Here is a 15,578-nt window from a genome sequence, read left to right as displayed (position 1 = left end):
CTGCTTTGGGCCCCCCTCCGTGCGGCCGTCTCCTTCCTGCTGTTCCCCTGGGTGCCCAGCAGCCCCTGCTGGAGGACGGGCCCCAGCATCTCGGTGCCCGGCGCCTCGTACCCACCCTTGAGGGTGGTCCACGTCCGTGAGGTCATGTTGTCCGGGCTCATGGACATGCTGTACAAGAGCAGCTTCGTTCTCTGGTTTTACACAAAGGCAACTGCACTTTTCTTTGAAGGCTGAGTTAGCCTTCAAAGACACTAGTCGGCACTTGGGACCGGTGGTTTTTCAGTCTTTGCTTCCTGCCCGTTTCCTGACACCTGGACAGCCCTGGGCAGGAGAGCGAGACTGACCAGGCCCCGAGCCTGGCCCCCACTCCCTCCTGCGCCCTCATCTGGACTCCCGGTCCCCCTACGTAACTGACCAGCAGCACATCCTCGTCCCTGGCAAGATTAACAGCGACTCTGTCGTGGTGCTGACTCGATGTCACGACAGGACAAGCTGGAGGCTGTCGGTGGACTGCGGGTGGGCAGCCCGTGTGGCAGTGAGAAGAGAGGTCGTGACGTCTGGGAGGCACTTTTACGGTAAGCTTCTGGGACGGAAGGCATGGAGCGTTGGAGACGAGACCTGGAAGGCTGAGCTGAGCTCGGTCCAGGGGCGGGGGGGGGCTCCACCCAGGATGCCTGGAGGACCCGGGTGATGGTACCCAAGCTAAAAAAAAGGGTGAAAAACAGGAACAGTTCATTTCATTCACGCTCCCGAATATTCGTCTGCTCCAGTGGTCCGTAGCGTCTTGGGCTTGTTACCTGGGTCTCTCCCCTGGGCTCTCGGGAACGCCCTTCGGTTTTTAAGTGGGGCGGCCGTATAACTTACTGTCCAAAGTGGGACTCTTGAGATGAAAGGGAGCGCTCTGATGGCCAGGCTGGATGTTGGATGTTCGCCGGGCCCGGCGGGAGTCTGTGGGACCCGCACTGCGTGCTCCGTGCACCCCGGGGGAGCCGTGGGCTTCATGCGTGTAGGAAAGCACCTGTCATCCTCCCACACGCCCCACACGGAGGGCGTCTAACAGAAATGGGCTTATGGTTGTTAGACGGGGTGTGGACAGTCCTTGTATTTGGAGCCCTCTCAGCCCTCCCCTGCAATGGCTTCAGCCACGGGCATTGTGTTTTTGTGGCCACGCTGAGCTTTTCTGCATGGACACCATCTTCCTCGTCAGTCGTTTGGGTGCAGGTGTCGCATACCCTGTGCAGCGTCCTCTCCCGCTCTCGCAGGTGAGGTGCGGGTGTAGCTTCCCAGCCTGGGGGTGGGGGATGGCGGGGGGGCAGCCTGTCCCCCACTCCCCGGCTCAGCGCAGGTAACTCAATTTCTCAGCCTCTGGTTTTCCCATTTCAAGCACGGAAGCAGCTGTTAAGGGAGAAGATGACTCTCACGAGGTTGCTCTGGGATTAATTAAAACCTGTCAGCGCTCCGCTGACATCTGTTCCTGCCCCGTCCCGCGTGTCCACCAGGAACGCGCCCGGCAGGAGCGGGGTCAGCCAGCCTGGCCCAGAGGGAGCTCACGGGCGCACCTGTCAGTAAACCCGGGCCTCCGGCAGGTAGGAAAGGCTGGCCAGGCTGAGCGAAAGCTTTAGGCCTGTCTGCAGGGCAGCCTGGTCTGGAAACCAGGTAAAAACTAGCTTTTAGGGCCTCTCAGACGCAGTACGTCGTGGTCTCCGTGGAATCCACTCGGAATTCACCCGGGTGTAGGGAAATGGCAGTAACATGGCTGCTGCTCTGGTTTTCAGTTGTGTTACTGGCAGCCGGACAAGTGATGGGGCGCCGGCCAGCCCCCTGGGAGCCCCCAGCCCTGAAGCCACTGCTTGCCTCAGATGACGGGCATTTGTGCTGTTGCTTTTCTACGTAGCTATTACCTCAGGGTGTGTGCATGTGAGTATGTAACCTGCCTGTGTAGGTACCATTTTGTGTCATGCAGTTACTGGAATGCACAGAAGTCTTTCTCATCTTCACAAAGCGTTGCAGACGGAATCACCAGACACGCACCCCAGCATGGACGACGCAGAGAGCTGCGACGAGGAGCAGGCATGTTTATTTGGTTCCCTCCAGGGCTGCGGCAGCCACGCGGTTGTAAAAAAGGAACGGAGAGTAAGATGTACAAAAACGTGAACTGTCCCTTTAGGAAGTAACATCATCAGCCACGTATTTCCTGTGGATCCTCCCTCCCTCTCCCGTGTCCCCACGCCCTGAAAGAAGACCCCCAAGCGCAACCAGACTGTGAGAAGGAACAGGGGGTGAGTATGTAACAGAAAAAAAACTGAATTTAACGGGAACATGCTCTAATCTTTAGTTTATTTCTGGTTAAAAATATAGCAATCCAGTGCAGTGTAGTAAAGAAATCTGCTTCAAAGGTAGCAGAGAAACAGCTGAACATAAGCAAAGCAAGGCAGGGTCCACGGACGGCCGTGCCCAGGACCTTCCCAGGCGTGGGTGCAGGGGCCCCGTCTGGACGGGCCCGGGCCCCACAGACACATCCATGCACGTGGCCGGGGCTGCTCCGTGGCTGGGACCACGGGGCATGCAGACAGTCCGGGACCTTCTTCTTTTGTTTGGACAGTGGGACAACGCTGGCAGGGAGGGCAGACACACCAGGAACCTGGTTTGGATGGAAACAAGGTATGTTGCATATTTTGGAGATGGATATGTCATGATTTCTCAGGAATTGTCAAGCCACTGGGTTTCAACCACATTCCTGTCCTGGGACCCGACCAGCTCCAGAGTATGGATGAGGCATCTGGAAGAAATATGCATATCTGTGAGGGAAGTCGAGGCAGGCACAGGACAAGAATGTGAAAACCCGTGGGCTCAGTGACACTGAGGGAGGACGACATCGTGGGAGGGCCGTCAGGGCCGCGGACATCTGACAGCCTGGCCGCACAACCTGCATCCTCAGCGCAGAAACGCCACGTGCTCCAAGCCCAGGCCCAACGGCAGGCTGTCCAAGTGAGGCCTTCCCCCACGCCCGCGCTGCTCCCTGGCCCCCTGGCCCTGGCGCCAGCCCCCTGGATGCCCACAGCACAGCAGCCCTGGGGTCTGGGGGTGGGGGGAGACTGGGGAAAAGAAGGACTTTTTGCCTTAAGACTCAGTGTCGGGGCAGCGCCGGAGGGCCGGGTTGTGATCGTTTCATGGGCAGAAGAGAAAGCAGGTCTCTGCTTCCCTAAGTAAGTGTGCAGCACAGATTTAAAGTAGAAAAAGGCCCAGGCCGCTGCCAGCTGGAGCGGGTGCCCTCTCCCGTGCCTCACGCCCGGGCTTGCCACCCGCTAGCCGCCTCGCAAGCCGCCGGACGCTCCAGGGGCTCTGCCTCCGGTTGCCTGCTTTTCCACGTCCCAGACGGGATGTGACGACGGTGGTGACTGTGTTTTTTGCCACTGATTTGCCGGGACCCCTTCTCTTTCCGCGCCAAGCTGGAGGGTCGGCGCGCTGGCCTCCTTCTGCCACGCCGCACAGCAGAGCGTTACACAAGCAAAGAAGTTTGGCTAAAATCCAAAAAACATGACCCAGGAAAAAAGGCAAACTGTGAGTGATACCCAATCACGTGGTTCTGTGAGAAGACCAGGAAGTTGTCGTTGGGTGTCCGAGCTACGAGCCTTCCCTTCTGTCGTTCTGCTTTTAATGTCCCCCGTTTGTACACCAGCTGCTTTTGCTAATGCGACAATCTCCTCAGATGAAAAAGTTAATAAACAAAATGGCGACTCCGATGTTTAGCAAGATCACCATGGCGACCAGGATAGGCGCCGAGCCCTGGAACGGAAGCAGAAGAGGGGAGGTGAGCCCAAGGCCACACCCCCTCCTCCTGAGCGAAACTAGGGCTTCCCAGAGGGCCGGGGGAACGGAAGGTTCAGGCAGCGGTCAGGGGCTCCCACGAGCTTCTCAGTGTGGAGTCCTTGGGGCTGTGACCCTTTCAGACCTGCGCGCCTGGGTCCCAGCATAACCACCCGAGCTCTGCACACCTGGGACGCCAGGGGCAGCCCGCCCAGCGTGGCCCCAGACCTGGCGACGGGAGAGCCCTCTCAGTTCAGTGAACAACTGCCCAGGAGCTGCGCAGCCGCCAGGAGCCCCTCGCTCTCCTGGGGCACGAGCCCACCTGGTGCTTAGACCACAGCCTCTCCCCCCCTGACCCGCCGTCCTTGAGCCTCTGCAGTGACGGTGCCAAGGCCACGATGCGGGACAAGGATGAGGGGCGCCAGCCGCCCCAACCACCCCGGGCCTCTGCTGGAAGCCCCCTCCCGTGGAACCACTCAGCGGTGAGTACATGCCCGGCTGGAGGTGGCCACGTGCTCGTGCCACTGCCCGAAGCAGCATTGTTTTAAAGCACCCAAGACGCGCTTGAAGAGGTTTTAAAGCCACAACACGGTTCAATGGGCTAAATATAGAACCCCTTCCTGCATCTCCCACCCTGCCCATCATTTGGCTTCCTAAAATACCCACACGTGCACCACATGCGTTTCTGGAATAGAGCTGGTATCTAGGTCCCAGCGGGAGCACCTGGGTTCAGAGAGGGCAGGCGCGTCACAGGAGCTAGCCCACCGCCCAGACGGATGCTCACAGTGGCCTCGAGGGCCGCCTTCCAACAGAAAGCTTCTCGGCCCTGGGGTCTGCCTGGCAGGTACTGAGTCCCAGAGGGCCCCGTGGGGATGCCCCGCAAGGCAGGCTCTCGGTTTCCTCGTGTTCAGATGGGGCTGAGCACGCTGTGCCCCACCAGCGGGTGAGGGGCCTGATGGCCGTTTGCACAGGGCGTCAGCGCTGGGCCGTGGGGCTGAGAAGGCGTTTCACGGGCCATTCCCGCTGCCATTCGGTCAAGGGAGCGGGGAGTGTCTACTTATGGGTGGGAGCCGGTGGGCCAAGGGCCGGCCAGGAGGTCCCTCCTGGGTGCGAGTGCCCCAGCCCTCAGCCTGGCCCAGGACCTCTGTTCTTTCCTCAACACTGCCTGCCCTCCACGGGAGGAGTGTGCATAGGGCGGGTCTCACCCATGAGGCGTGGTCCTCACCCGTGAGGAGACCCAGCGCCCGCCACGGGGCCTGAGGAAGCCGAGTCACGGCCCCACCCCACGCATCTGATCCCACAGGCCTGGGGGACTCTGTCCCTCTCACCCACGTGGGAGCCAGACCCGTGTGTGTCCTGCCTGCTCTGGCCTCTGTGTTTCCCTCCAGGACGCAGGACGTCCCTCCAAGGTGACGACCGTCCTAGGCAGCAGGGGGAGGTCTGGGGGCAAGGGTGGGGTCTCGTGCTGTCCCGTTTCTTTTGGGGAGCTTCCAAACCCACCCAAGTGCATTTGCTGAAGAGATGGCACCTGGGAGTAGCCCTCACGTGGACCCGTCGGGAGCAGTGCAGCCCGCACCCGTGTGGGCTTCCTGCAGAGGAGGGTCCTGAGAGCTGGAGGGTCAGGGGGGACCCAGGGGGACGGGCTCTCAGCCCCCAGACCGCTGGCGTCCACTCACCGTGCCGGCCTTGAGCTCATCCCCGTTCTCCTCGTCCGATTCCAGCGCCACCGGTGAGGACCTCTGGGGCGGAGAGAAGGTCAAGTCCCAGCGCAGCAGCCGGGGCTCCGCCCGGTCCCCCAGCCGCAGGCTCTCCAGCCTCTGAACGGCGGGCTCCGCGCACGAGGCCGGCCTGGCGTGCTCCTTGTTCTGGGCCGTGGAGCGCAGCCTCTGGGCCCCGAAGCCCCGGTCCTCGGCGCCCCCCTTGCTGTAGCGTCCTTTCGGGGGGTGCACCTCCTGCGCGTAGGAGTCCATCCGCAGTAGGGGCTTCATCTCCATCTCGTAGCTGCTCAGCTTCTCCTCGTCCAGCTCCAGCAGCTTGCTGCTCCCCGGGCCGGGGTTGCCGGCCCGGTGGTGGGAAGTCCAGGAGAACGTGGTGGGGGACCCCGTCCGCCGCTCCCGGGGCTTGGGGTTGCTGGGCTGCCTGTGGCCTGGGCCCCGGGCCCGGAAGGCTTCTGCGGGCTGACCGCTGCGGAAGGCGCCGCTGCGGACGCCCCTGGAGCGCCCGGCCTTCTCCTCGCCCCAGCTGTCCCGGGCGCAGTCCCCTCCCCGGCCCTCCAGGAGCACCTGGATGTCCCCGCCCCGCTCCTCGCCTGCCGAGGCCTGCCGGGAGAAGTGGGCCACCTTGTTCCTCGAGGCGGGGGCCGGTGGAGGGGTGGCCGCGGGGCTGGCGGGGAAGCTCTGCAGGGGGCTGTCGTCGGGGGTGGTGCCCTTGCGGTACAGCTCTGGGCTCTCCTGCTGTGAGGGTGTCCCGGTGGAGATGACCTCGATGTCGTCACTGGAACGCTGACGCTTCGGCCGCTGGTACTCGAGCCCTGGATCAGGGAGGAGACGGGGAGCACAGAGGTGGGTTACTCGGACCTTCTGGGTGGAGGCCCAGTCTCACCTGAGGATGGCAGGGGACCAGGACCGGGCTATGGTGGCAGGTAGCCAGGGCACTCGCTGCCCACCAGCAGGCTGTGGGGCAAAGAAAGTGGGAGGACAGTGTTCCCAAGGCCCCTAATAGACCCCCCAACTCCCCTCTGTGGGCACTTCAAGGATGACCAGATTAGGACGGGCGGGGTGGACAGTCGTCTGGTCCACGCCCCCAGCTGCAGGGGTGACCCAAGGCCCGAGAGCATGCTGGCCTGGCCTGCTCGGGGATTCTGAGGTCCCACCCCTGCGGACCCCTCCTGACAATAAAAGAAACATCTCGTGCTAGATGACGTTCTACAAGGCAGGACTTGGACTGTTTGTGGCTGAATTCCAATGCTTCTGTTCCCTATGTTGGGTCCTGGGGTTCTCAAGGCTGCGCCAAAGGCCAGGAATCCTACCAGCAGGACCAAGAACTGCAGGCTCTGGGAGGAGAGCTCAGGGGGTGGGCCCAGAACACATTCCACCCCAAAACCTCGAGAGGCTTCCACTCGCTATGGGAAGCGTGAGTCTGAGAGGAGTGAGCCTGACCCAGGTGGGGCGGTGCGTCGGCCTGGGAGGATCGCGGCCTCAGCGGGCCTCTCCGGTCAGTAATCCCCCTGCTCCAGCCTCCCTGCCTCCCTCAGGCCCGTCCCCCAAGGGGGGACGAGGGTCTCGGATCTGGCTGACGCGCAGTGGCTCCTAGCTCCTTCCAGCCCCCCCAGCCCCACCCCGAGGACAGGCGGGAGCCCCCCTGTGTCCCAGAGCTGTGCTGACCAACTCGGCCACTGCCAGTCACGCGTGGCTACTGATGGATTAGGTGAGACGAGGTGAAGCTAAAGATGCAGACCCGTGGCCGCGGTCCCTGCATGGCGGGCAGCAGCCTCGTCGGACAGAGCAGTCACAGAAGGTTCTAGCATAACCCTGGGGGGAGGAGCGCACACAGAGTCTCGGGGGGGATGCAGCGGGCTGATGGCGGCTGCGGGCAGAACCGTCGGAGGTTACTTGGCACCCCCCCGGCTGCCCTGCCCCCAGCGGCACCGGGACTCACCGTTTTCCCTGTGCTGGAAGGAAGGGGAGAACTCTTTGGCAGTGATCCTGGCGATGCGCGCTTCCTCCTGGGCCTTCTGAGCCGCGGTGAGGGCCGCCTCGGCCTTGGCCCGGGAGTGGGAGGTCCTGGGCAGGAGAGACAGGGAGGGCGGTGAAGGCACGGGGTGGGGGGGCGGCTGCAGCAGAGGGGCCGGGACAGGGTGCCCGAGACCTCACTCACTCGGCAAGCGTCCCCGGGCACCAGCCAGGCCAGGGTGCCCGCCAGCTGCTCTGGGCACGGAGCAGACCGCAGCCGAGCGAGAGCTGGACCTGCCCGCCTGGGATGAGTCTTCCTGTGGGGTGAGCCCGGGTCCTGCCGTGAGGAGGCTCCCTCCTTCCCCGGCTCCGGCTGCAGGCTAGAGACCGCAGCCCGTGACTGACTCATCTCTGAACCTCCAGGGACGGGCAGGTGCTCCGTGTGGACCCGACCAGAGGTGACGGTCTGGGGGCAGCTGTGCGGCCCCCCCCCCCTCCGTGGGCAGAGCGGGCCACACTCCAGGGTGAGCAGCTGGCCAGCCTCGGGCAGGAAGGGGCGGGCTCGACGGCAGGACCAGCCAGCGCTCAGGAGAGGGCGCAGGGCAGGAGGAGTACGGCCCGCACGTCCCACCCTGGCCTGCCCCTGGTGCCTGCTTAGCCTCCCCCGTCCTGCGTGAAGGGGCCTCGCTCGTCCCAGCGCCCTGCACCTGGGCCCCCGGCCAAGCAGTTCTTCCGCCCAAACCCTGTCCCCTGGAAGCTGGCGTCACTAGCCCCGTGCGCGTGGAGGAGTCTGAGCCCTGGTCTCCAGGTGCCGAGAGAAGGCAAGTCTGTGGCCCGGGATGAGGCCCGATGCCCCTTGGCAGCTGGGGGGCGGGGGGGCGATGGACACAGCCAGCAACGCCACTGCCCTCGGGTGGGGCGCACACCCCAGGGTGGACACGGGGGCCGCGAACCCAAATGAGCCGACGACATCGCCCTGACACTTCCAGCAGCACAACCTCCCGCCCGGCGCTCAGCTGCCCCTCCCCAGCTGAGTCCGTGTGAGACCCTTCAGGGGGCAGGACTGGGTGCCTGAAGCAGGACAGCACCCAGCATCTGAGGGTCTCACCTGCCTGCGGTTTCCATTTCTTCCTGCTTGGTGTCCTGGCTCCAGAGGCCCTGCTTCCCCCCGGGGAAGCCGAGGCAACGACGACTGATTCCCCCGAGACGAGGGCAGCCTGCCCCCCTGCCCCTGTCACCCACTCCACGGGCTTGACCTGGAGACCCCTCACTCCTCGTGAGCCACTGGCTTCTGTTTTTTTCAAAATGCCACTGTGCTAACCAGGAAGAGTTTACAAGAAGAAAACCAACGTATGACGTACACACACGTACAACATGTACATCATCACGCGAACGTGAGTCCAGGACGCGGAGCAGCAAGTGGGCTCCAGGCTTCTGCCACCCGCCACCCGCCGCATCGCCTGGGAGCAGGACCCAAAGTCGGAAGAAACCTATGTGCAAACGCGCAGCGTTGAGCAAATTCTATCCTTTTGCGTGGTTTCCTAGAAATAGGGAAAGACAACTGTCACTCAGTGTGGCTGCATCCCGTGCCCCTCGGAGTGAAAGCTGAGAAGCAGCGCCTTGTAGAAGATTCCTTGGGAACTCCGCAGTTATAATTCCAGCAGAAGAGGGGCAGGAACCTCAGGGGGGCAAAGCCAGGAATAAAACACAAATTATGAATACTTAGTTTATCAGTTGTTAACACATCAGTTGATAAACCGTGGCTGCAGCCCACAGGCTCCCACACGGTGCCCCTCCCCCGTGGCCAGTGCATTCCGCTGCGTCCCTAACGGCACATCCACGAGTTTACGGCACAGAGGGGCTTTCCTGTCCAGCCCTGAGTTGGAGGCTGGTAGAGGCACGTACATATCTCAAGAACCGGCAGTGTCACGTCAGAAATGAGGGTGCAGGTCAGACCTGGTGATGGCCAGTGTGAGGCCACGGTCATCCAAGGCCCATCTGGGGGCCAGAACATCGGGGACAGAGAGGAAAGGACAGATGGCAGGGTGTCCGGCTGCGTGGGGGTCCCATCGGGTGAGCCTACTCCCCACCACTTCTCCCACTCCTGCCCCATCTGCTGGGCTGGGACCCCGGTGAGCAGCCCCAGCACAGACACCCCGACTCGGAGACCCAGGGCATCCCCTGAAATTGTACCCAAGGTGCTCTGCGTGCTTTCTCCTTCCCCCGCAAGCAGGGGGTCCACGGCTTTCATTAGATCCCATGAGGTCCCAAAGCCTAAACACGCTGGTCTGGACATGGCCAGCCCCGGACGGGTCGACCTGGTCCCCTTCCCGCAGGGCGGCTTCCGTAGCCGAGAAGCGCTCTGTCACGGCACGGCCCCAGCTCAGCCCAGAATCAGCTCGTGGGCCCTAGCTCGCCTCTGCTGGATGATGTGGTTTCTCCAGAACGTACCATGGGTTTGGCTTTGGTAGTAACGGTTTATTGAGATATAACTCAGAGCGTACAGCTCGCCCCTCTAAAGCACACAATTCAGTGGTTTTTAGTCTGTTCGCGGAGCTGTACAGCCATCACCCCAGCCGATTTTAGAACTTTCCACTACCCCCAAAGGACCCCATTACCTTTATTAATCACCCCATTTCCCCCAAAGCCTCCCCACCAGCCCTAGGCAATCAGTAGAGTTGCCTGTTGTGGACGTTTCACGCACGACTGAGTGGACTGGGGTGAAACGCACGTCACAAGGTGCACCACCTGGGAGGTCCCGGGTCAGGGGCGTCCAGCACGTCCACAGGCCATGCAGCTACCACCTCTAGTTCTCGCACCTTCCCACCACCCCAGAGAGAGCCCCATCCCCAGGGCAGTCACTCCCTCCTGCACCCCCAGCACCAGGGGTCTGAGCCACAATTCAGCGTTGACAAAGCCCCTCCCACTGCTGCACAGATGGCGCCCACCCCGCTTCCCAGCCACGCGGCGGGGCCAGTCCTGGGCTGCTCCTGGGGTCTGAGCCAAGCGCCCCGCCACGCTGTGCTGCCCCTGATCCCAGGGACCGGGGGTCGTCAGCTGGCAAATGAGCATCACGGCTGACCAGATGGGGCGCCCCCAAAGTTGGTGACATCCACCCTGAGCCTCCTGCAGGCCCTCAGAGACCGTGTCTGGGACGGGCCCGGCCCTTGGGGTGCAGTGTGCTTCCGTCACAGACAACGGAACCCCGAGAAGTAAACGTGTCAGGGCCGTGCACCTAGTGGTGGAGGCGCCCCGAGTGAGGAGGCTGTGAGGACGGGAGGTCCGGGGCGGCTGAGGGGGACAGGGCTGTCGCGTCCCCAGGCACCCCTGTCATCGGAGCAGTTGTCTCGTAGCCCTAAGAGCGATAGGGACAGAGTAAAGGGACAAAGTAGGTGATTAAATAGTTAATCCCACTAGGGGATTATAAGTAAAGAAAAAAGTATGGGAGACCCCTGTGAGTTAATGATCACTCAAGAAAGCAGGTTTGCTTAACCACAAAACCAAGCAGGCTTACTTAGCAACAAAACTATGCAACAGGAGCATGAGACACGCCCCCAAACAATAAAACAATGGCGCCACGAGACCCACATCCTGCCCAGTGAGCTCAGTAAGTTAATGATTCCTAGGACACGCTCCTGTGTGGGCACTGAAAACAAAAATATAAGGAAAGGGTGACGTACTAAAACCTGAGATGACTTACCATTTTTAGCATATGTTACCACCTTTTCGCTCATTTCCATTGTGCCATGACAGTCCTGGCTTGACCACGTAGAGAAAAGAAAACTCCCCTGCCGGACGTCGGAGAGGATGGAACTGTGACGTCTACTCAAGAATGAGGAAGAAGGTGGTCCTTACCCTCCCTGCCGCCTCCCTCACTTTTCCTTTGATTATAAAACTAGCCCACTAAGTTCTGGGTACAGCACCCTCCCGCCCGCCCACCTGTAAGCCTCACAAGTGCCTTATTCTGGTAAATCACTTCTTATCTGTCGCTTTGCCTCTGGCTGAATTCTTTCTGTGCTGAGACATAAGAAGCAGGAGCTGCTCAGAGCCCCCAGTGCCACCTAGCGGTTCCAAGAGCAGCCCGACGCGTGCACTGACGGCGGAGCATCTTAAGGTCAGGAGGGAGGATGGAAGGCGGGGGTGAGTACAGAGTCGGCGCTGGAGGGCTCTGAGCTCTCCAGGGGCCAAGGCAAGCACGGAACGGCGTTGATGCCATTCAGGGCACTTGCAAGACAAAATCAAACCCTTGGCTCAGGAGAGAGGTGGCCGGGCCGGGCTCTGGGCCTGGAGGAAGTTTCTGGGCCTCAAGGTTTCTGGGGTGTGGGGGGGCTTCCTGTAAAGACCCCCAGTGCAGGACGTGGGGCCCTGCAGGGTGAGTTCAGTGCCAAGTGCAAAAGGCTGGAATGACCCAGAGACCAGCACTGTGGGCCTGGGAGGGGCCCGCGCGGGTCCGTGTAGGTTGGGTGGCTTAGGGCCGACACCCCCCCTCGCCCCCCCAGGACCGTTCCCTGGCGCCTGCTAACAGCAGGTCCCTACACCTGACAGCTACTGTTCTGAAAGCGACAAGTGCCGATGGTTGTGGAGCCCAGACGGGGCTCTGGACCAAGAGGTAGGACCGACCCCCCCGCCCCGAGGGATGGGGCGGCAGGAACACAACCGACAGCGGCGGGGCCGGACTGCGGGGACGCTGGGGGGGCGGCGGGTGGTCAGAGCCTTCAGAGCGACGGCCAAGTGCAGCGCGCCGGACAGAGTTACGGGGACGGAGACGTGAGCGAGGGTCTGTGTATTCTGAAGCAGTGGGTTTGATGGCTCCTCGCTCAGAGGAAGGACATGAACATTCCCTAAATAAGCGCCCACGTCGAAGAACCCAGCTTAAATCCCTTCAAAGGTCAGGCTAACAGGCATCATTCCAGCGCATTTCTGCACACACGTCCCAATGGCACGCATGTAAACACACGTGTGCTGTCCCCTCTGTCCCTGATGGACACGTGGCTCAGACACAACAGCCTCTCCGGGGAGGGGTTCGACCAAAAGGCCGACAGAGGCCCAGCTTTCACAGTCTGTGCTTCCCTGTTTGTCCCGAACCCTCGGAAGTAAAAACAAAAGCACCTCCTGCCCAGCCGACTGCTCTGGGCGGGGCTGGTCTGCACCTAGGGAGGCCCTCCCTGCTGGACAGTGAGAGCCGGGTCACCGCCCTCAGGTGGCTGCGTGGACACCTGACTTGGGCCCGGGCCCCAAAGCCAGCGCGGTGGGTGTGGCTGAGCCCCACCCCCAGATCTGGTCCCCATTGGGACGACCCTTGACTGTCGGCTCCCAGAGAGGAGGGCCCCCTGCGCCCGCCTGCTCGGGACGCCCCCCGCCACACACACACACAGCCAGAGGGATCGAAGGGGCCATGATCCGGTTCCCGCAGCTTTGCTTAGTAAAAACACACGGACGTTAATTCCCCAACATCATACGTATATTTACACATATACGTTCACACGTATATAAAAAGAACATGCTGCGGCAACCCTAAAATAAAATTAAATCAAGGCGACTGCATTTAATAGAGAAGAAACCTCCCAAGGCATCGTGAAGGCTCCCCTGAAGTGAGACTTGCAGGACTCGGCCGGCAGCCAGGTAACGGCTCCCGTGGGCACCGGTCCCTCCGGGGACACCAAGGAGGGCTGGGCCAGCTTTGTGAGCCGGCCTGCGAGCCCCCGGGCCCCCACCTCCTGACGGCAGCTCCACCCACGTGCCCGGCAGCGCCTGCACCCCCGGCTCCCTGAGAGGAGGGCCCTGCGTTCCTGCCGACCAGGGGGCAAGGCGGGCAGGGCCCCCTCCAACGTGGGACACCGTCTCCCGTAGACAGCACAGGGGATGGGCAGCCAACCCCAGGGCTGCACGAGACAAAGCCACAGGCGTGTCAGATGCGTGGACGGGCGGGCTGTGCGGTGACCTGCCTGTGTCCCTCCCAAACTTTGTCCATCTGGGAACCTGGGAATGTGACCTTATTTGGCAACAGGTGTGATAAAACCCTAGATGGCCTGGCCCCTCCAAGTGTCTGACTCAGCAGGTCTGGGGCGGGGCCCGGGAACTTGCATTCCTAGCACCCCTGGGTGAAGCTGCTGGTGGTCTGGGGGCCCCACTCTGAGAACCACTGCAGGAAAGTGGGAGCCTAGGTCTGCCCTGACCGCTCCTGCCCAGCGGCTACTGCACGTCTGTAGCCAGCCCTCTGCACTCTGCCGACGCGTGGTGAACCCACTCAACGCGCTCCTGCACCCGGATCGAGGTGTGCCCGCCCCCAGTGCCGCCCCAGGCCCTCCAGCTCTCCTCTGCCCAAGTCGGGGCGTGCCGTCCCACTCGTGACCGCCACCTTCCCCCACCCAATCCACACCTGACTTTCTCTGCTCGCCGTTCCTTGTTTCTCCTCCAACCTGAGCCCCCTCCTCCAGCCGGGTGTGTGATACCCCATCCTGGTTTTCAGGGGACGCAGCCTCCAGGCAGCTGTCACCAGTGCTGGTCGCCAAGGGGCTAAAACAGGCCTGGGGATCTCCAAAGAGAGGCCCCCTTCCCGCCCATTCACGTCCAGATTCAATTCAGCACTTGTTGAGCGCCTACTGTGTGCGTGCTGGGATGCCCGGGGTGAGGAGTTGTCCACACGCTGCGTTGTGACACCTGTTGGCGGCCAGCAGTCCGGCTCGTTTCCACATCCATGACGACCCTGAGATCGGTGTGGGGATCGCTTCTCGCTGACAAGTGAGGAAACCGAGGCACAGGGTCTGGGCATCCACGTCCCTTTGCTGGTTCGGCCCAATCGAGGATCCAAGTTCTCTTCCAGCTCAAAAAGGTGCCCTGAGTCCACAATAAGTGATCAATCCAGAGGGTGAGTGACACAGGCTGTCGTGAGCATCTGCCTGGGAAGGGCCTGTACTGGGGTGAATAGCATCCCCAGCAAGTTCACGTCCACCCAGAGCCTGCGAACGTGGCCTTATCTGGAAATAGGGTCTGTGCAGATGTAATTAGTTAAGATGGGGTCACGCTGGATAAGAGTGGCCCTGAATCCAATGACACACGTCCTTCCATAGGGAAGAGGCCATATGAAGGCAGAGGCAGAGATTGGGGGGGATACACCGGGGCGCCCAGGAGCTGGAAGAGGCAGGAAGGACCCTCCCCCGGGGTCTCGGCAGGGAGCACGGCCCCGCCCACACCTCGGCCTCAGACTCCTAACCTCCAGACTGCGAGAATAAACAGCTGCTTTCAGGACCCCGGCTTGCGGCTGTTAGTTACAGCAGCCCCGGGTCACTACCGCAGGCAGCGAGGGGTCGTGCTTGCGCTGCGGGGACAGGGCTCCCAGGGAGCGGCAGGTACAGGCACACCTGGGCACAGCTGGGGAGGTTTCCTCTGCTCGGGAAGCAGCGGTTTTGCACGCCTGCCTGGGTGCGCCGTAGGGCCAGGGCTGGGGCTGAGGATGGGACAGGTACACACGTTTCTCTGGCCACGTGAACAACCGTCTTTCAGAGGTGCAGATGTGCTTTGGGCACATTTAGGGGGAAAGGCTCCAAACGGAAGTCAGGTGTCATGGGGTCCCACCTGCCCTGTTCCTCCTCCTGACGGCCCTGCAGGGTCCCGCAGCAGCCTCAGGAACCCCACGTGTGATTCCAGCTGGGGCCGTCAGGCTGGGCGTGAAGCACTCGGTGCCAAGGTCTCCTCGACAGGCCCAGAGGTTCTTGGGGCCCCAAGGAAGGAGGGACGAGGCCCAGTCTGCCCGACAGCCCGCGGCCCTGCCCGTGCTGCCCAAGGCCGTGACCCGGCTCCATGTCCATCTCTCGTCCCCACAGCCCCCGGACAAAGGGGACGCCGGCCCCTGTCCTCCGGCGCTCATGCTGTCTTCCTGGCAGGTCATGCTGGCGATCGTGTCTGGACCTCGTAACCACCACCTGTTCCCCCTGTTTTTATAACAGCTTAATTGAGGTTGATTCACACTGCTCTAAGACCCCGTCTTCACGTGGCCATCTTCTCTGGTACAGTGGTCCCCTGACCTCTGTAAGGGCACCAGTTGTTGGACTCAGGGCCACCCTCATCCAGGACGACTGCATCTCCAGATCCTTCATTCAC

General features: G+C 61.9%; 1 protein-coding gene and 1 long non-coding RNA gene across 4 annotated transcripts in view; one reads left to right on the top strand and one right to left on the bottom strand.

Moving 5' to 3' along the window:
- Positions 1–2,318: 2,318 nt before the first annotated feature.
- Positions 2,319–15,578, bottom strand: part of JPH3 (junctophilin 3) — a 166,113-nt gene continuing 152,853 nt past the window's right edge. For 2 of the 3 annotated variants that reach the window (XM_082436905.1, XM_082436904.1), the window contains 3 exons: positions 7,465–7,589; positions 5,484–6,337; positions 2,319–3,786 (listed from right to left, as the gene is read on the bottom strand). In XM_082436905.1, the coding sequence (XP_082293031.1) occupies positions 3,706–3,786; positions 5,484–6,337; positions 7,465–7,589 (1,060 nt within the window). In that variant the 3' untranslated portion in view covers positions 2,319–3,705. Of the gene's footprint in view, positions 3,787–5,483; positions 6,338–7,190; positions 7,590–15,578 lie in introns of those variants that run through there. The other variant, XR_014256646.1, reaches the window with a different exon arrangement.
- LOC309648405 lies at positions 3,725–5,667 on the top strand. The gene is made up of 3 exons (XR_014256653.1): positions 3,725–3,811; positions 3,951–5,216; positions 5,529–5,667. It is a non-coding gene; the product is annotated as an uncharacterized lncRNA (long non-coding RNA).

The sequence above is a fragment of the Balaenoptera physalus genome, assembly GCF_965194825.1.
Source record: "Balaenoptera physalus genome assembly, chromosome: 19".
Taxonomy (NCBI): domain Eukaryota; kingdom Metazoa; phylum Chordata; class Mammalia; order Artiodactyla; family Balaenopteridae; genus Balaenoptera; species Balaenoptera physalus.
Note: the sequence above shows the minus strand (reverse complement) of the source record. Positions and strands in the feature narration are given on the sequence as shown.